This window comes from Hesperophylax consimilis, chromosome 7 (assembly GCF_061612785.1).
Source record: "Hesperophylax consimilis isolate HC1 chromosome 7, BYU_Hcon_1.0, whole genome shotgun sequence".
Taxonomy (NCBI): domain Eukaryota; kingdom Metazoa; phylum Arthropoda; class Insecta; order Trichoptera; family Limnephilidae; genus Hesperophylax; species Hesperophylax consimilis.
Window position 1 is genome coordinate 4,801,059 of NC_142842.1, and position 21,581 is coordinate 4,822,639.

Below are 21,581 nucleotides of genomic sequence, written 5' to 3' on the forward strand. Positions count from 1 at the left end.
GGCAGTGGGCAAGGGAAGGAGTTGGCGAAAGGTTGAGAAGTACCTGGCTATCTGATCACCAAACATGGCTAAAAACATTTCTATTCTGAATAGTGGTCCTACACCAGGGCGATACTGAGAGTATCTGTCTGTTCTTACCAATCCCTTCTCCTTGGGTTAGTTTCCAGTCTAATACTCTATGATAACTTACAGATATTTAATCGTTTTTGTAGTTAGTTCAAATTTTATCCTGACGAAAGTTTCTCCCAAAATCAATCGACAGGTCAAATAAAATAGTTATATACGTAAAATTTCTAAAAATTAGTTTAAAAAATATTATTTATTCCGTTTGCCACAAATAAGAGAAATAAACTCCGCCATCTGATCCGCTTATCAGCCTTGACTTGTGGCTAATAACGCAACATTTACTGTTGCATGAAATTGGTGCTCGGTCACGCTCGATCGCAGATGACTAACTGGACCACTTCACCTCTTTGATGTAAGATCAATTATTTGTATAAATAAATAACACGTTTGGACATATTCCCTGTAATTTTGTGAAATTACTCACAAAAATAAATAAGTCATCAGTTGTAACAAATTCAATGAAATTTGGACGAAAAAAGGATATATTTATGTATTCTTTTTTTTACGTACAAAATACAATGTAATGTTGCTCAAAAGAAACCATTGTTATGCTCAATTGCTCAACATCAGTTTCATGTTCTTTGTTATATTTTTTGATTATTGGAAAATACTATTTCTTCTAATACTTTGAATAAATGTTCTATACTAGTCTTAGAGAGAGGTTGTAAGTGATGTCATTGTTCTAGTACATATCTTCTGTCCTTTTCATTTACGTGTAAGACCTGTGAGAAGGAAGAGGATGATCATCGACGACATGCGTAAAACCTCTCTCTGGGACTACTATATAAGATACCAAATGAAGGTAAAGAGACCTCTCTCTTACTAAAAACTAAACTACTCCTCGGTAGTTCAGGAGAGAATTTATAAACATTGAAATAGCACATACAACTAGGAAATGAAACTGTATTAGATAATGAGAAATATATTTTAATTTTATCAATTTGAATTTCACTTTTGTTTAAGGTAAGTGGAAATTAACTCATTTCCTGACATCAGATCGAGCTGAAACTCAACAGATAGACTCAATGTCGATGACAATGCATTCTATTAACTTTTGGTGGCAATCACGTAGACACATGCGGACATATATGCATTTCTCTGAAATCGGGTGACATTAGCAGTAAATACATCTATTTCTTAACCTTTCCCTTACTGTGCTAAAAAAATCCACGCGTTCCGGTGCTGTTTAGTCAATACACATCCTCTAAATAAGCGTTTCAATATCGGAAAAATATGAATATTCATAGCTAATCGCTTATGTTTATTATATTTTATATCAAAAGTGATAATAATTGTAATTTAATTGCTGAAAACATGAAAAAACCATCGACAAATGCTAAAAAAACGCGCGAGGGGTCCACTTCTAACGACGGTCCGCGACCAATTAATGGCCGGCTGGCACAACAGGCGCTGGACTGCACACAAAGCTATGTGGTCTAGGTATCAATGGTCTAAATCAAAATACAACTGCGGACGTGTGGATTTCTCATGTTCCCACATAGCGAACTAAAGCGGGACATCAATAGCGTGTCATTTCCTCGCACACTCTTCGCGTAGCAGTGTCTCACGGTTAATTGTATTGGTGTATTTGTTACCGATTTTTAACAAAAATCTATGATTTTTAATTAAATTTTAAAACTACGTAAAATATTATATTTTAATTCAGTGCACAAATGTATAATGGAGGAATACCTAAAATCTGAACCCAGAATTTATTATATTTATAGAGTTATTAAAGTTATTAGAAGCAATGTGTAGTAAATACACACCACAGATGAGGAAAGGTTAATATGCATGAAACTGTTAAAAACGACTGAAAGGTGTATAGCTCCTGTTTGAATGGAGAAAGTGAAACATCAAACCGGTTTAAATTAGTGGTGCAACAATAGGTATTCTGATGCATCGTAATCACAGGTTATAAAGAATCAATAAAGTTACCGTAATCGATTACCTCTACGATTATCTAATATTTCGTTTGAAGAAGTCAAAGTCTCTGATTTTAATTTCATCGTTTTTCAGCTTTTTTTAAATTTTTTTATAGTGAATACCTTACAAGAGTCCCAACTGCTCCCGTCTGGAGCCAGTGAGACTGAAGGCTGATGTTGTGAGGCTGAAGGTAAGTGGGGAAGGGAAAGAGGAAGGTGGGGAAGTACCTGGCTATTCAGATCTAGTCACTAAACACGGCTAAAGCCATTTGGAGCAACGTTTCAATTCTGAATGGTGGTCTTACACCAGGGCGATACTGGTAGTAGCTCACCAACATTTACACAACAAGCTGTGGAGTTTTAAAAATTAACAGTTCAACTATAAAAAAGCCCAGTCACAATAATATTGTTTGTCTATGTTTCTCAATAAAATTATCAAAAAAAAGCTGGATTCAAAACCATTCAAATTTAAAGTCAATAACAATAAAATAATAATAACAATTTTTTAATGAACTTCTGGTTTGATACAGCTTTTTATACAAAACTTAAATTATTATTTGAGGCCAAAATAAACCAAACTAAATAATATTTTTTTAAATTCAAAAGATATAGCAAAATCTGAGTTGAATTAGTTTTTAACAGTAGCATAGTGGTATACAGTAGTGAATGGTGGAAGAAGTTGGAGACGCCCGAGAAAGACATTAGCAACAGCGAAGCATTGCTGGGGTAAGTTTTGTACAAAAAAGGCAGCGTAGCCATTCCTCTTAAGCCTTCGCATACCCAATTTCTACAGATTTATAACAAGTTTCTCGTTACTCTTTAAGTTTTTAAGTTCAAAAAATTTTTATTTTATTTTTCAAGATGATATCTACACATTCGTTGTGCCGAAACGTTAATTATATGAAATTCCCTCGATAGAAAAAAATCGCAAAGTAGTTCTGTTATTTAATACATTATAGGTATGAAAAAATTCAGTGTATCTTTAAATGCAAATAAAGCATTTGTCGAGAGATTTTTGCTCTATTTCAAATGAGTGGTGTTTTATTAAATATTTTCACCATTTTTGCTTAATTATTATCATTTTGTAATATTAGCACGCTCCCTTTCAAACCATCTTTGAACGCCTACTACGGGGCCTTAAGGCGTTCTATCTTTTGCGCCTACGCCTACATTGCCAAGCCCCGATGATGAGTGTGAAGAATTTCACAAAGCCACAGTCTTATCAAGTCAATAATATTTAGCTTATGACTCAAACAAGCCTGTGTTTACTCTCAGATAACATTAGCGTAGCAATCACTTGATGTTGTTTAGATATTGAAGCCTTAGACACAGCACATAGAAAGAAAGCGATACGTAAGCTGAACACACAAGCTGGTTTATATTATATTGCAAACAATGTGGCATGTGCTTAATTGATTACCCGTAACGATAATGTTTTTCTGTTCATGCTTGTTAGTATAATGTTGCACTTTTCCTGTTATTGTAAAAAAAAAACTTGTTTATTACGACGAACCAGTAATGTAAGGTTCATTGAATTGACAGCAGACTTAACCCTTTCAGCCCCAGTGTTAATTCAAATTAACATGAACTTTGTGAATTTTTTTACCGTAACGGTAGCAATTTAGAAAAGCCATGTTTTTGTTTTCTTATAGCTTGTAGTCTTTTCTGTGGCGTCTATTTTTTCCGCTCGGTTGAAATCCTTATTCCCGCCACAACAACGATAAATATTTTGACATCTGCTGATTGTGAGTTTCATCGAATTTTTGCTGTCATTGATTACTTAATTTAAGGTGAGATATCAATATTTTCTACTTGAATTATAAATATTTTAACGCATTAAGATGTGTTCTATAATAACAACATCAGTTCAATTCACTGTTCAAAGTCATTTGCCAGAATATTGTAAATGAATTCCAATGTTCATTAAAATTAACACTGGTAGTGACCGAGATGTTTTCTACTAGTATGGCGAATTTTTAAAGATTTATTATCCTAGATTATTTCTTTATTTCTGAATGAATTTTAGTTAGTATGTTATTTGTTTGTACCTTAGAGATTATCACTACATTGTAAATGAGCATTTTTGACATGAAACAGTTATTTGTATTACTTTTGTGTTATGTTTATTTTAACTTACTATTTAAAAATACAGTCTGACATCCAATTTTAATCCAAATTAACATAGAATAATTTCTAAAAATAAAATAAAATTTAAATGTCAAAAATTTTCAAATAATTTTCTGATGTATTATCAAGCATTACATATTTTATATATGTGGAAACAATAATGCGGGTGTGAAAGGGTTAACCCTTAGAAGCCGGCTAAATGGCCGATTGGCCCACCGTGCGTCGGCTGACACTATTTTCATAATAATAATGTTTTTGTAAAATTCAGTTTTTGTAAACTACCAGATAATGTATTTAGCTCTAAATAGTATAAAATAGTGTGTCTCTTTGTGCGCTCAGTTCTTCTAAACTATCCAACAGATTTTGATAGGGTTTCACTATCATTTAGAAAATTTATTCTGGAAGGTTTATATATATATAATACATGCATATTATATTTATAGAAAGTAGAGAAAAGTCTACGAGCAATCCTGGGTACATGTCAGCTAGTAAATTTATAAAAATCGTATTTATCTATCCCATGTAGTTTAACGGGATAGCTACTTATATTCAGAGAAAAAAAAATCTCTCTAATGTCATAAAAAATTTAATTTAAGGCGATGCCATACGTAGTAATGCAAAATCATGTGTTTTTGGTTTGAAAATTTGGTCGCCTAGAAATGTTTCAGATGCTTTAATTAAATACTGCGAGTAGACTACATCTTGGCTTTTGAAATAATTGAGTATTTTTTAGATAAGTCTTTTTATAAGGGGTCGTTCAAGTATTACGTAAGCAGATTTATTACAATTATTTACCCCCTCTTCCCCCTTGTCGCCAAAAGTAAGCAAAGCTCTTACCCCCCCCCCTCCCATGCTTACGTAAAAATTGGTACCTATATGCATTTTTCTGTTAATGTATTCTGTTTTTTAAGCGAGTACCTAAACCTATTAATTATTTGTGGGAAACCCCGAATATGTATTCGGTTTTCAAACATAGACAATGTGTAAGTTGCCAATGTGTAAAAAAAAAATAACTACTGCTCAGCAGTGCTGACGTAACCACTATCTCGACCCCCCCACCCCCCCATGTCATCAAAAATAAGCAAAGCAAAGACCCCCCTGCCCCCCTATAGTGCTTACATAATACTTGAACGGCCCCTAAGCCCAGAAAAAAATAATGTAAAGGCCTATGAAAACTGCTTTAAAGTTCAGAATCTCCTACTTACGAACCCATTTTTGGTTATGTTTTTATTGTATAATGTGGCAAATTAAGTTATTTATATAATGATCGAAAAAAAATTAAATATTTATGCCTGGAAATCCACAAAATAAAATAAAAGGCACTTTTTGGCCATGTTTTTTTCTTGCATAAATCAAAACAGGCGGATGGTGTTAAGCGGGAATTTAAACCTTATCGCCATCTACGTAAGGGTTGTTATTGATAGCGGCTCAATTTAAAATATTACACGACGTAGTGCATCGCCTTAATAAAGGAATACAAAAATATTATTGAATTTTATTATATTTTCCAGCGAAATAAACGTTCTTCACAACACAAGAAGTCATATGAGCCTTTCCTTAATTAAATACAGTACTAGAAAAAGAAAAATTATGATTTTTCACAGACAAAATAATTATTTTTACAAGTGACGAAACAACAAGCTAAAATAATATTGAGATACATAATTTGCTTGCCAAGTGAATGAAATATATTTTAGTATACTAGGAGCATTTTTTTTAGGCCCAAAATTCCTAGTTCCTAGCAAATCCGCTACGTATTCGTTGGCATTCCAAGGGTTAAATAAAGGGCCACTGATATGGCGCCTTGAAAAATTAAAAACAAATAAAACAGAATTAGCAGGAGAATATTGATCCAAAAAAGAAAAAAATGTATACTACATAGTTAGTTAGTTAGAAGGTAAAATTAATGCTAATGGTGTATAGATCTACAGTGAAACCCTTCATGGTCAAAAAATGTTGTTACCTGATTTAAAAAAGTTAGAATTTTTTTTTGTTACTATTTAGTAGTTAATAATCCGCTTTGCCTGAGTTGAAATACAACATACTCTTTGAACAATTATTAAAAAGCGATAGAGAAAAAATAGAGTCTTTTCATATTTTATTTCAGAGCTCCATAGCTTACAATATAAATGATACTGAAAACTGAAAATAGTCACATTAAGAGACTAGTTATAGCACGCGCCTCCCCACGCGCGCTGTGTCTGGGCACCAGATGCACGTTTAACACTTTGATTATAAAATAATATGTTGACTATTACCGAAACACTGCTTATTTATTTTCTCTGTCTTAAACAATGACAATTGATGGTGACTCAAAAAAACCTGTCCGCTTCCTTTATCTTGTTATCAATGAGTAAAAACTTGGACTGGAGCGTCATGGGCGCACGGCAGGCGCGAAGGGAGCGCGCCGGACGAGCGTCGGCCGCCTTTCATAATTCGTTGCATTGAGCCCTGTACAATGAATTATATAATAAATTTATGGCCTGGGGCGCTTGCTATAACTAGTACCTAACCTAGAAAGTCTAGACAGAAAAAAGATATTCTAATTTCATTATGCCAGAGCTCACCGCTTGAGAGATTTTGCTGCTTCAAAACAAACAGATTTTCTGCTTTATAGTAAAGATGCATAGCTATTATGCACTTGATAAACAAAAGTAGTGTTAATGAATTTAAAAAAAAGCCTGTGATTTACTTTACAGTGAAATTAACTTATGTCAGATTGTCACTACATATATTATTATATACCCTTTTTTTAATCGACAGTTTGGGCATATAATATTATATGTAAAGCCATAATATCAATTTTAATTTAGTATATTGCATTTCAAATTTTCTTGCGAGGCGTCTTCAATTTTCTTCTAAACCATTCATTGTACACATTTTCCAAGAATTTCCACAGCTTTCCATTCCATTCCCATCTAGCTGATAAAAAAATGACTTGTCAGTTTTATCGACACATTCGCCAGAGATACCTAACGATATTCAATTTCCAGCTGTTTTGTTATCTCACCACTTAATAATATTGCCTCGCATATATCGGGCGAGCGGCGTTAATGTTCACTATAGTGTTTGGAAATACAGCCCATTTTACCATGAATTAATAATCAGATTGGTAATCTCCAAGCTTCGAATGTAGTACCTTTATCTTTACATGGAAAGGGATAAGGGAACGGTATCTATTGCTTCAAATTTAAATGGACTAAAAATATATGTATTGTGCGATATACATCCCAGTAAACACGACTAAAATCACTTCAAGCTGCATTTTGATTCTAATTTGAAACTACTATAAGCCAAAAACTTACTAAATTATTTATTTATTTATATTATACACCCATATGGGCTTATACAAACATGTGATATACTTAAAATTTAGTGGAACAGTAATCATGAAGTAAAATTTGTTATTAAAATTATATAGAACCCAAACAGAAGAATAGTATTATTTTTATAATTGAAACATGTTATTATAGCCTTCTTGTAACTATATTCCGTGCAGTTGAACTCATCTACTATTTATGCAAAAAGTGTTGCCAACTATATGCGAGTATCTAAATGACTCAGTCATATTGTGATATTGTAATAGCAATTAAAAAGAATTTTCTGTTAAACAGTTCTAATTGGTATGTTGGAAGAAGTCACCAAATTGCTTTAGTGATTCTTAGGTACAATTTGTAGGCGTATTTTATGTGCATTTCAAAAGTCATTAAAATATGGGAGGTGATAAGAAAAAATGATCTCTAGATAGAGAAAAAAATCTTAAATTATTGTATTTTCAAATATATACACGGTCCGAAAGGTTTAAGAGTTGGCGATGTGTAAATGTGGTGCGATGCAGATTAACAAACATGTTTTTTAAATTTATTTTTTACTTGACATCTTACAAGGGCGGCCCTGTCTGTACAGTGTAAAGACAGGGAACTTTACGCAACGCGGTTTGGCAACGTTGTGAGGCGGGTTATGCCAGTAACTCGTTGTTCGCTCCGTAATGTAATATACTATTCAATACTAATAGCGCGATTCCTTCGCACGTTGATGTCAAATCATCCTGGAATATAGGAGAGGGGCTCACTCTCACTCCAGAAGACAGGTGGAAATTTGAATGGCAATCTGCTGATGTGAGAAATGTCTTTCTCACTCCTGTCCCCACTGAAAGAGGGGTTCTCACTGCCTCGTAAACTCTGGTCCTCATCCAGCATCTAGATATTCCTCCATTGTACGAAAGAAGAATAATATTTAGTGTGTACAGACCTGCTGGCAAGTAATGAAGAGCGCGGTCCAGACGAAGATGCCGGCGATGCCCTGCGCGGCACGCGTCTGAAGGAACACTGGTTCCGTGATGGCGCGCGGCAGCAGGTGCGACGCGGCCGTGGTCACCGCTGCTGCCACGTGGGCCGCCGTGGCGTTGCCGCCTGACAGCACTGTCTCCGTCGTGCTCATCCTGCTGCACACAATAACACTACAAGTTATTATCACATATTATTGAAATCTCGCACTGAAACTATTTGAAACAAATCAAAACACTAAGGACGGGTTGTTTCGGAGAATCTGAACAATTCATCAAATTTCAACGTTCATTTTCAAGTTCTGTGAAAGACTTATTCAAGTTCTGTTTTTATATCATTGTAGGCTAGTTGCTTGACAAAACTGAAATAAAAACAGAACTTGAAAAAGTCTTTCACAGAACTTGAAAATGAACGTTGAAATTTGATGAATTGTTCAAATTCTCCGAAACAACCCGTCCTAACTAATCATCACATTATTCACATTCACACATCGTCTCACGCATACTCCTCTGTTATTCTGACTATTGATATGACCCGACATCTTTTGCCATTCACGTCATATATTCTCCTTACACTCCTTTCTCTTTCATCAGTATTTCAATCCTTTAGGGATGTGCAAAACATAATTTCTATAATTTTATAAAACTAGTATAGTATATTTATAGTATAATTTTATACACTTTACAACAATAAATTAATTTAACAGCCTTTCACAATAGTTACAAAATTCACATAAAAAAATGTTGCAAAATCTATGATTCAAATACATCACAACAAACTCAAAAACGCAGATGTAACAACATAAATGCATAGTTCTTTCGACCTCCATGTTAGAATTTCTAATGTATTCGCTAAACTTAGAAATTCAAATTCAAACATGGTAAATAAAAACGTACATATTTATGTTTGCGATTTATAACTTAAATCTTCAATTGAATCTTAGATTGCGCAACACTTTTACAAGAATTGATCACTAGTGTGAAGGGCAGTTAAAACAAACATTGTTTCCTTTCATTATAATGTCAAACCACAAATGTTTGCCCTCTTTGAAAAAAATACTATTATAGCATTCTCACTTCAAACAATAACAATAGAAAATTTCAAAATAGATAATATACAAAGTTGGTAAAATATGCAAATAGATGATAAAATTTACATTTTATAATACTAACATAAAATACATACAAATGAGAGGATGGTTTGTGCTGATTTAAAATCAATTTGGTGTCCAGCTAATAGTGTAATCATGGAAAGAGATCTTTTAGTAAATATAACTTTGTTTGTTTGTGGCATAATATTCTTTGTCCATTTTTATCCATGCCATGATTTATTAACAAACTTCTGGTGGGAAGGGTAGTTCTACCTTTTAAGCCGGTCCTACTTGAATGGTGGAAACGGCATTGCTATGCGATCATTTTATATAAATATGTTATATCAATATCTTTTTTAATGGTCTCAATTATATGTATATGTACTTCAAAATGTGAACCAACTTTTCCCCTTCTTCAAATTCTTGTTGTTTGTGTGGAAGAATATTTTATCACAAGGAAACTATATTTAAACCGTAGAACGGGTAATAAATACATTCTTACACTTACCGCTCTGAAGAAGAGGATTTTTTTTTGTAATTGTTAGTGCAAAAATTTAAAAAAAAAATTATGTAATAAAATACATACATTTTCCACAAATAAAACGTCACTAAATGGCTAAAAACTGACTAACTTTATGGAGTTGTATTACAAAAGCTGGCTTTAATTTCAGTCAATAATTTTATAGTTGGGGTGTGGTGAGTACTTTTTAAAAATATCATTAAAATATATGTATTATTTTCTCAAGTTCCCTTGTTTTCGCCCGCATGAAGTGTGTTAATATTTATATGTTATTTTTGTCTTTTATGTTATTTTTGTCTTATATGTTATTTTTGTCTTATATGTTATTTTTGTCTTATACGTTATTTTTGTCTTTATGACTACATTTTAGCAGCAGTCTTTGTACAGATAAAGAGGGTATATTATTAAATTTGTATTCAGAGCTCAACAGGCTCTATGCCATATTTTGGAATGCGGAAGCCCGAGGAGTGGTTAAACATACTCCCCCTTACTAATATATGTGTTTTAAATTTTAGACAACTGATAAACAACCTGATTTATATATATATAAATATGGTTGTTCATCAGTTGTCTAAAATTTAAATAATTTATATACCTATAATCCTACATTTGGTTGTTTATCAGTTGTGTAAAATTTACAACTCATTTATTAATAAGGCCTTTTATATTTAACTGCTTCTGTATTTAACGAATCTGCAAAAAAAAAACGATTCGTTTTTATGTAATTAATTTAAAACATCAACATCACAAAAATGTTTTAGTCAAATTTAGCCCTCGAAGGGCTGCATTTGTTATTACCTATTTATTTAATTCATTAATTTATTCAAATTAATATTAATTGTAATATCTATCAAAATCTGGAGCAAAATGGATTTCAAATTACAATATAAACAATCGCTGAGAGACTATTTCGGGTGCAGTTTAAAATGGCTATGTAATGTCACAGTTTCAACAATGGCATCACCATTGTAATAACTAATAACCAATCTCTGGTAGAGCCAAAAGAAATTAAACTATGATTCAATATGATGCGTCTTGAATTAAATACATACCTGTTATTAAAACCAGAGAAATATTTATAAATATATTCCAAGTAATTAACACTACTGCAGTCTAGGGGAAACTGAATTGCTCTAAAGTAGCCATGTTGGATTAGCAAGCAACAATTCTGCAATCATTAAAACGTGATTTTAATTTTTGCACTGGTCAGTAAATTTTTATTATCACAACTACATGTAAGAATGCATGTGAGTAATTAATTTTATTTTATAATTTCCTTATTTAGAATCACATAATTGTTATCCATTCCACTTAAATTTAAGTTTTAACTGGAGACTAATCATAATTAAAAATTGCTGAGTTATCCAAGGAATTCTTCGGACATATGGTATAAAAATATACTAGATCAGTGGTCAGTAGGGGCATAATAATAATAGGGTAGTCAAAAAATCATCAAGATTTTGTACTAATCGAATTTTATTAAATATATTTCACTTAACAAGTAATTAATTACAGGACGATTAGGAAACCGATGGACAGTCCATTCACTTGTGATCTCAACAGTGTAAAGTTAAATCACTGATAAAGTTACTATCATTTGCATCTACATGCCTGTGTGAGACGTTTTTCCGCATTGGTTGCCATTATATTTAAATATTGCTCTAGATCAGTATCTGCCAAACTGTGTACTGCGGGGCACACTAGTGAGCCGCAAGAAGTCTCAGGTGCCGGGAAGGAAGAAGCCTCAAAGCTGCTCATTTTAAATATTCCTATTTATTTAAAATTTCTTCAATTTTAAATAAATTCAACATCTAATTTGGGAGGGGGATTTGGGTACCGCCTCCCAACACCTCTGCCACAGGTCACTCCAACTGGTTCGTTATGTTTGGTGATTTAACAGGGGTGCCCGGGTACATCGGGCGAGGCGTTTAGAGGACGCGCCTGCCCATAGGCTGCGTGGCGTGCCGGATCGGGAGAGGCTGGTTTGGGCAGACCCTTAGACCTTTCCAACTGGTCTCTATTGAATAGATCAAAGAAACGACCCTGTGCATAAAGCCTCATTTTCTGAGTTATCAGCATTTTGGATATTGCTTTGGAGTCAATATCCTCGATTGTCCATAGAGGTGATTGATTGAGCGAGGGTCATGGGAAGAGTCTCCAGTTAATTAGTATTAATATCTACTATTACAATCCATGAGATTCAACATTTTTCTCTTCATATCTCTCCACACATTTTCTTCCTATTTAGTATTTTTTGTTATTATTACTTATATCAACATTGTGAGAAAGGATTAAGAACTATAACTTTCATTCGGCTAGCATTACACTTGTAAGTTTTTTCGTAAATTTACGACTTCTAGCCAATGGGCGCATTGGATTTTCAAAATGCAAGATGCCCATTGGCTAGAAGTCGTAAATTTACGAAAAAACTTACAAGTGTACTGCTAGCCTTCCAGACAAAATTACCAAGACATTTAAAGGTCATATGTAATAGGTACATAAACTATGTATAATATTTAATACTTAGAACCTTATATAAATATATTTTTCAACTTAATTACTACAAGAAACAATTATTTACGTTAGGGGAGATGGTAAAAGATGCATTAGTTTCATATTATTTTGACCAATATTAAAATTTTTACGTGTTTTGGACCAATGAAATTTGCTATGTTTGTTTTGTTAGTGTCATGTGACGTTTGCCGGAAGGTTACGCGGTAATTTAAATACGCACAAATGTTAAATTTAATATTAATACAAATATGTATTTTTATTATATATGTGAATTAATATTAAACTAATTTATACAAACCGAGAACCTCATAACCTATTTTATGCACGTTTTTCTATCTCCCCTGACGTAAATAGTATCGTGGGTAAACTTTCAGAATTGCTGGGCATGCTCAATATGAATTAGTAATAAAAGAAAAAACATGGCATCATCAACAAAAGACATGAAATTTTAAAACTTTGATGAACGAAAAATGGAATTTTACTTCAGTATTTTGCATCTCCCCAACGTAAATAATGGTATTTTATAGTAATTAAATGGAATGGAAGCATTATTAATAAAAATATATTAATATTAAACATGTCTAGCTGTCCTAAAATATTACTGTTTCTTGTACTAATTATCCCTTCAGGCTAATTTGTTAACTTTTGGGAACAAATCATGTGGTCTCACAAAATCCTTGTATCTCCCTTACTGTTGTGAGGAATATGACTTAAATGGTGTTAGAAAGAGAAAACACAACGCTTTATATTCAAATCTACCACCATTAACCACGGAAAAAATAAAATGTGCACCTTTATGAAACCAAATGTACTGACTGCAATTTGAAAAAAACTCTTTATTTTATTTTTCATGTTGTCATTCCAAATTTTAATATTAAAAAAACATATGTTTATTTCTAACAATAACATACGAGAGAGTATTTCATCACCTTTCGGAAACAGTTTTTAGTTTTCGGATAAGTTCAGAAATATTCCATTTATTTTGATTTTATTGCAAAGCGGAAATTTTCCGACCATCTGACAAAATACGGCTGTGGCCTGAAAAGTTAAGTTGAAACGTGTTAATCAAGTCATTTGGGTGTATTGAGAAGTAAGCGGGTAAGGAAATTTTTATCATATCTTATTTTGGTAAATATTTACCTACGACTACCGTTTTTACTACTACAAAAAATTGCCCCTTTAATAACGCCTGCTCGCGTCCCCTTTAGAGTTATATCCCAGTTTTCAAGTAGTTTGTGGGCTACGCTAGGTTTGTATAGACTGGTTTGTGATTTAATTCTACCTAATCCAACCTAACCTAACATGTACGGAATATTTTCTCAAACGGTAGTCGTAGGTAAATAATTACCCTTATTTTTACCTAACTGCAGTAAAAACCATTTGAAAATTAGTAAAATAAGCAATAAACACCAAGATTAATCTCATGCGAAGGCCATCAATGTGGCTTGTACTTATCATAATAATTATAAAGTTGACCACTAAATAAACCATTAAATTTATAAAGCCCAACTATGTAACTGTGTTAAATTTGAATTAATTACTTTGAAGATAAGTTTATCATAGTCGTGTGTGCAATTAGCAGTAATTGTATTTATCTTATCGCATATTTTCGGCGTATTTTGACATTAAGCTGGAAGTGATTGACATTTTGACAGCTGAAGAATTTATTTCACGTATATTATTTACGGCAAGAACCGAGAAAAACAAACATTCAGAAACCAACGAAAAATCAAATAATTATAATAAGACCTCGTTAAGGAAAATGTGTATATTTATATCACTATCGGATGACGAATTTGGATCACTTCTAAGCGGATATTGATACTATCGCTAGAATAAAATTTGCACAACATAATATACGTAATTTCAACCATGAAACTGCAACCTTATGGAGCGTGTCCTTGTTGGAAAAAACAGGATTGACCATCTAAACCAACAGTTGGAGCAGTTGCCCCATCCTTTCCCCTCATTTCAAGGCTGTTTTTGAGAAGTATGTAACCAAATTGATGATCTAAAGAACAACTGGGCCTACCTGTTTGTATTGACGACGTACAAGCGAAACTCGAGTCAGAAACAGATGTCATCAATAAAACGCACCTTTCACATTAGACACTTAACTGCAATGTAGTTTTAACAAACGTTAACAATTTTCACTGGACATACATGGAAAAGTCCGCATAACGCGATCACAACACAATTTATCTACAATACTTTGTTATTTCGCAAGGAATGTCAAAGACTACAACCACGAACAAAATTCGTCCATTAACTGTGTTGTCAGAAGAAAAAACTAATATTCCACATTTTTGTTTAATTTGCTGAATCGATGGGTTATCGTAAATCGGAAATGGTGTATAAGCTTATTTAGTTACGAAAAGTTTATTCTGGAGAGTAAAAAAGAATGTCACTTTCATTCTGGTCAGTTTGTCACAAATCCCATTGAGCATGATCATTTCACGGCACTCCAAAAAGCAATATTCTTATGTTCAGAATGAAGTGTTTATAAAAAAATCAATTGTAATACTGATGTTGGGGTCGTTGAGAAAGAAACCATTCCATATAAATTCAGAATGGAATGGTTGTCAGTACAATAACTTAGAATCACGTTCTTGCTAACTTTGGAAAAATAAGTTTTCTGGAAAGAAAAAATGAATCTAAAAAGATTTATTTTCGTCGGGAACTCTGGAAAGAAATATTGCCATGTTGTAAATGTAGTTTTAATATATCAAAATCCAAAATGAAAGCATACAATGTAAGTGGTTGGGAAATAAATCACTCTATATATTATGAAAAAAGCATTCTAATACATATGGTGTCATGGGGTACAAAATTTGAAGTTGAGTTTCGATAGATTTTCTATGGATATCAGTAGATTTAAACACGTCATTTATTTATTTATGGCCCGATGCCAGGTCGCAACCCGTGGTTTGGGTAACAATTATTTGTATTATTTGAGATCACAAATACGCAAGAAGTGTCTGGAACATGAAACTGCTCAATAATACTCAACTGCGGAGAAGTTTTATCAAAAAGAAGTTAAAAAACTTTAATAATTATTACCTACATGAATTTTAATTTTGCTACGGAAACAACACATTTTTCACGGTTAAACCCAGCTCGAATGACTTTCCTCAAAGAAAGTACTTAACATTTTTCTAACGATGTTTTCCCTGTTTATAATATTTTTGATTATAGCCATACTTTTTTTTATGGGGAGGAAATGTCTGCTGGAAGATTCGCTGTTCGTTAAATAAAATTTGTAAAATCAAACTGATAAGATGTTTTTCAAATACCAATATACGTCATAATTTATATTATCTGTGGTGCATTTATTGCACATACAATTTTTACGACGATGATCGTCCAAGAACCTGTTCAGGTAAATTCAAATATTATTTTCTGTCAAACGTCTTGACAATCATCCACTGAAGTAAAATTTGATTTTAATGTTGTTTTTGATTTTTCAGGCCGCAATATGGCACTGTCTCAATCATTACGCATATGGGGATGCAGTGTTTCTCGCTGAACGATTATACGCAGAATGTAAGGCTTTGTTATTTTTTTACCGATACATAGTATTTAACGCAAAATTGTTTAACTGTCTTGGAAATTACTGGTTGTGCGAAGAGGGAGCAATTAATTAATTTATTTTTATTTTTAGTGGAGTCCGAAGAAAGTGCGTTTCTGTTGGGAACATGTTATTACCGTGCTGGAAGGGTTAATGAGGCCTTTTGGCTTCTGAGCAATACATGTCCAACAACTTCCAATGCCAGATTCCTGCTTGCAAAGTGTGCCATTGACTTAGAGAAGTGAGTGATTGACTCTTCATGAACTTTCATTACCAATCTTTAATAAAAACTGCTTATTTATTTCATAAATATGTTAGAAAAATAATAATGTATGTATGATTTGTATGGTGCCGTTTTTGTAAAACATCACCTTAAGGGCTCTGTGATAATGCCATGGTCAAACTTCCCAGCTGTTTATGGATTTTTTTGTACAATTGGCATAGGTTAGGTCAGTTTTACAAAGGGTTAATGTACCTTATTTATTTTGGTTTTAGAATTACCTGCCTGCTTAGGTAATTTTTATAATTAAATGTTTACTTATAATGATAATGATGTTTTCGGGATGAAAGCATCAGTGGAAGACATGAATCTATGTGATTGTCAACCCTCAATTGGTTTTGTTATTTACTTTGGTAAATTATTCAGCTTTAGATATGCAATACTCTTTCACAGATTTATTTACTAAACGGCTCTATACATAAAATTGTCCAATATGATGCATAGGTAAAAAGTGAAAACTGGTGTGGTATTATTTTCAGATTGAGCGATGCGGAAGTTGCCCTTCATGCAGCAGAGGTTGAGCTTGGGGACTCTGCTCCTTTTGCGCTGCAGCTCCTTTCCCAACTCTACACCGCTACTGAGCGTCGCGGCAAGTCCAGCGAAGCCCTACGCCAAGCCCTCCGCCTTAATCCCTTCCTCTGGGATGCCTTTGCTCAACTGTGTCACGCTGGAGAGAAAGTGGACCCCTTTTCCATCTTCCAACTACATGGGGACTGCCCTCCGCCGGCCCCGCAAGAAGCTTCCACTCTCACCGTCATCAGCAACAGTGTGAAGGCCACTCCAGCCAACACGGCTACGGCGGCGGTGGTGGGAGGTGCCGGGGGCATCACGCCGGACAGCGTGGTGGGTGCACGCCGGCTGCGGAGTGTGTTCGGGGGCCCCGCCTCCTCCCCCTTCTCCCCTTCTTTCGGCATCCTGCCTCTGGAGGAGTCCCCCTTGGCCCTGTACACGCCCACCCTGACAGACGCCAATGAGCAGAAGGCGCTTCCCAAGCTCGTACACTCCCTGCGCGCACACGTGGGGCAGTTGAAGGAGGCCGTGTTCTCTCCGGTGCCACGACAGGCACACATTGGGCCTACACCGCATGTGCGGCGCTCCTCCCGCCTCTTCAGTAATAGCTACTCCGTCAAGGAAAATAACAAATCTCCCAATAGAAAATTTGCAGCCCCAAAAAGTCCCTCAAGAAAGTGCAAGCAGCGCATCGCCAAAGTCTTGACAAAAGCTAACATCGGAGATGTCATGGATTGTAATAATACTCGAGAAAACACCAACATGGATAGAATTCCCCCCAGCTTTTCCGCTGTTGCCCCCCAAATGGCCTCTCGCCATAGTTCCGAGGGCTTGATGGCCTTACTGCGCACCGTGGGCTACGCATATACCAAACTGGCCGGCTTGGAGTGTCGCAAGGCTCTCGAGTTGCTGGAAGAGCTACCTCCTCGGCAATACCGCTCCCCGTGGGTGCGAACATTGGTAGCTCTGGCGCATCATGAGCTGGGAGAGTATGAATCTGCGGCTCGGAACTTTGCGGAGGTGCGCGCCTCCCATCCCCTGCGCGTGGAGCACTTGGACACTTACAGTACCTGCTTGTGGCACTTACAGAGGGAAGTGGAGCTTTCAGCTCTGGCCAGAGAGCTGGTGGCGCGAGACCGTAAATGTTCTACGGCCTGGCTGGTGGCGGGAAACTGCTTCTCTCTACACAAAGAACACGACACGGCCGTGAGGTTCTTCAGAAGAGCCGTACAGCTACGACCGGACCGCCCCTACGCTCACACTCTTCTCGGTCACGAGTATGTGGCTACGGAAGAAACTGATAAGGCCATGGCCTGTTTCCGTAGCGCCGTCAGACTGGATCCCCGCCACTACAACGCCTGGTTTGGAATCGCCACAGTGTACTCCAAGCAGGAGAGATTTCGGCTGGCGGAAGTGCACTTTAGGCGAGCCCTGACTATCCACCCAGAGTCGGGAGTGCTGCGCTGCCACCTGGGGGTGGTGCAAGTGGCGCTGGGCAGAGCGGAGCGTGCGCTGGCTACGCTGGACCACGCCGTGCGAGTAGACCCTAAAAACCCACTGTGTCGCTTTCACCGAGCGTCAGTCCTATTCTCGGCTGGCCGTTTAAAAGAAGCCCTCGAGGAGTTGGAAGAGTTGAAGGATCTAGTGCCCAAGGAGTCTCTGGTCTACTATCTGCTGGGTAAAGTGCATAACAAGCTAGGCAATGCGCACCTGGCCCTCATGCACTTCAGTTGGGCCACGGACTTGGACCCCAAGGGCGCCAGTGGGCACATCAAGGAAGCCTTCGACCCCGCTCGAGCCGAGGATCCACCGGACCCGGCACTATAAAAAGCCAGAGCATCTAGATAGTCCATTATTAAATGAAGTGTAAACTGGTTCGGCCGGATTGTAAACGTTATTATATATGATTATAATTTTTGTGTACATATATATTATATTAGATGTGTTTTTTTACTTTTGTGAAAATAGCCGTACGAGTGCAGTACAAAATGGCATCGCTAGTGTTTGTTTGTGGAACCCGCATGCGACTTCTAATTAAGCCTCTGATATCCGCCATAGAAGAACATTACGCTTTGGATGTTACACTTTATATTGTCTTTGATAGTTTTACTATGTTACGAAACGGTAATTGAATATAATGTATTTGAACCTCGGTATACTAAATTATGACAGCATTCCTGGATCTCTAAAAATGTAAATATTTTCTTTAATATATTAATATCCTTTTGAATTACATAAATGCAAAATAGGTAAAATAACTACTTTATCCTTGGTAGATTTGCTCATATATTCATGTAGCATGTTCTTTATTTACCATTCATTAAAAATAGCCATCATTAACATGGAGATAGTACTTCTTCATATTCATGCTTTTGACTGGTACATATTTCTGCTAGCGCCATTTTCATCTGAATAAAGGTAACGTAACATTGTTAGAATAAAAATTAGTCAAATTAACATAACGGTAACCTTAGTAAATTATGTTCATCAATAGTGTTGTTAATTATTACACATTTTTGATTCTTTCCAAAGAAATAAAACATCATTTTATAAAATCTTTCGTATTTTATGGCTGTATGGAAATCAATATTATTTGTCAATAATGACATTGTTTGTTATCCACGCTAATTAGTCACCCTTCCTGAAAGAACACTTGGGACGGGTTGTTTCAGAAAATTTAAACAATTCTTCAAATTTCAACGTTAATTTCCGGGTTCTGTGAAAGTCCTATTGATGTTCTGTTATAATATCAACATGGGCCAGTTGCTTTACAGAACTGAATTAATAATAGAACATTCATAGTCTTTGAAAATATGATGAATTGTTCAAATTCTCTGAAACGACCCGTCCTTAGATTTTGGAGCATTATAGTATCCTACATCTGGGTTCATTTGACCACATAATATTTAGCGAGTTTTTGAAGTTGTTCTTTCTGAAACCGAACTATGAAATGAAATTACATTATTATTCTGTGCCTTTTGTTTGGAATTTAAAAAAAAATCAAATTTTATTTATTTCTGATCACCGAGTAAGTACATTTAGGTACTTTTTCTTTCTTAATAATTATTTCAGTTGCAAAACAAATTACCCTATTATTTAAATTATCTTATTCACAATAACCCTTGCAACCACAGACATCCGAATTGATAGACCAGCCCATCGGGAAACCAAGTGCGCGGAGCGGGGAGGTGATTTGTCACTGAATGAATCTGACAATATACAGGAAACTCACATTGTAATATTACTATTTAGTCCTCGAAAATAAAATCTGCTTACAAATTACTAGTCCTTTTTACAATTGCTGGTTCTGTTAAAATCCAAAATCCGGTAAACAAAAGTTCAGGTTTGTTTCCAAAATCGAATACACTTTTTAGTTGGACACTTTTACAAATCTTTGTATATAAAAATTCAGCCAGCGTAGTTTGTGTTCGCAAATCTCGAAAAGTGGTCGACTGGTATCGCTGAAAATTTCATAGTTTGTTCTTATTAGTGCCAGGAGTGTTTAGAGAGTGCTTTGAATGATGGAAGAAGTCGAGGAATACTATTCCTAGTTCCATAATGGACTGCGCTGCTTTAGCGAGTTTCTGTGCATGGTCTGGTTATTAAAATGTGCAGTCAACGTACAACTGATGTTGTAGTTTATTCAGAGCATTCTCCAACCCTCCTGGTGCCAAAAATATGGTCACATGGTTTGCCTCCAGCTCGTGGAAATGATACCCGAATTCATATTAGGGCAAGTCTATTAATTTGGATGTCTATGCTTGAAACTGAATCTCTTCAAGAACACTTTATATTATGTACTATTATTGACTGGTCAGTATTTAAACGACTCGCTGGTTAAATGATAGAGATTATATACTAAGGCAAGTATTTATTTATGTACATTAATTAATTGATGGAATTTGTGAAACATTCCTTAAGATGAAAATTTTTAGAAAACGTGTCGCTGAATCAAAGACAGAAGATGGTATTTATACAATTGACAAATCATGTATCTTTCAACCCTTAAAAACCTGGAAGTCAGTCTATTCTTTGCCTCGATCTGAAATCTAATGTCAGCCGACATGCAATATTGTTTTTATTTAAGTTTACACGGATATGTTTAGTTTCGAACTAGTCTTATATTATTTACAAATACTTTATTAAAGTGATTATATGAATGTATAGTTGTGTATAAACATGTGTGTTGACACTATGGCGACTTTAATAAATTATTATTGTATGATCTTTACATTATATCCCAGAATAAAGATTGAAGCCCTCTCAATGACTTGTCCTACCTATCCATGCAAATGAAAGTACTTTAGTTGTCATCCCGCAGGTTTACCAATCATTTGGTAACAAATCAATCAAAATTAATCTGTCTCACATTTGGAGACCTTTTATTAACTTTCCCGTAACTATTTTTCCCATGGCCCGGATATTTTCAATGGTAAATCCCGCGAAAAACTTTTCGCATGTTTCCACTATCGAATTTCTTTAGATACTTTTACAAATGAGTTATAATTTATTTACCGCAATAACAAACACGTGCTCGACGAGTAAACGCCCATCAAACGTGTATTAAGGTTTGTCACAAAATGTTCTATCATAAAAATAATACAATTATCTCATTTAATTTATGTGAATTATTTA

At 35.0% G+C, this 21,581-nt stretch overlaps 2 protein-coding genes and 1 long non-coding RNA gene across 6 annotated transcripts in view; 1 reads left to right on the forward strand and 2 right to left on the reverse strand.

Annotated features, from left to right (window-relative positions):
• Positions 1-8,796, reverse strand: part of LOC149422200 (uncharacterized) — a 44,229-nt gene extending 35,433 nt beyond the window's left edge. The window contains exon 1 of the long non-coding RNA XR_016302392.1: positions 8,710-8,796. This is a non-coding gene — a long non-coding RNA (uncharacterized LOC149422200). The remainder of the gene's footprint in view (positions 1-8,709) is intronic.
• Positions 1-14,853, reverse strand: part of Tmep (Transmembrane endosomal protein) — a 50,286-nt gene extending 35,433 nt beyond the window's left edge. For 2 of the 4 annotated variants that reach the window (XM_089633152.1, XM_089633155.1), the window contains exons 1-2: positions 14,621-14,853; positions 8,430-8,622 (exon numbers count right to left, since the gene is read on the reverse strand). In XM_089633152.1, coding sequence (XP_089489278.1) covers positions 8,430-8,618 — 189 coding nt within the window. In that variant the 5' untranslated portion in view covers positions 8,619-8,622; positions 14,621-14,853. Of the gene's footprint in view, positions 1-8,429; positions 8,623-14,473; positions 14,499-14,620 lie in introns of those variants that run through there. The other 2 variants (XM_089633153.1, XM_089633154.1) reach the window with 2 other exon arrangements.
• Positions 14,854-15,803: 950 nt separating this feature from the next.
• Cdc27 (cell division cycle protein 27) lies at positions 15,804-21,489 on the forward strand. The gene is made up of 4 exons (XM_089633654.1): positions 15,804-15,967; positions 16,056-16,131; positions 16,250-16,397; positions 16,916-21,489. Exons 1-4 carry the CDS (start codon positions 15,944-15,946, stop codon positions 18,771-18,773), a joined length of 2,106 nt encoding a protein of 701 aa, XP_089489780.1. The 5' UTR covers positions 15,804-15,943; the 3' UTR covers positions 18,774-21,489.
• Positions 21,490-21,581: the final 92 nt, after the last annotated feature.

Coding starts and splice junctions, on each gene's coding strand:
- Cdc27 (XM_089633654.1), top strand. CDS start 15,944: ATGATCGTCCAAGAACCTGTTCAG. Junction 16,132..16,249: donor TGAACGATTATACGCAGAAT/GTAAGGCTTTGT, acceptor TTTTATTTTTAG/TGGAGTCCGAAGAAAGTGCG. Junction 16,398..16,915: donor TGTGCCATTGACTTAGAGAA/GTGAGTGATTGA, acceptor TATTATTTTCAG/ATTGAGCGATGCGGAAGTTG.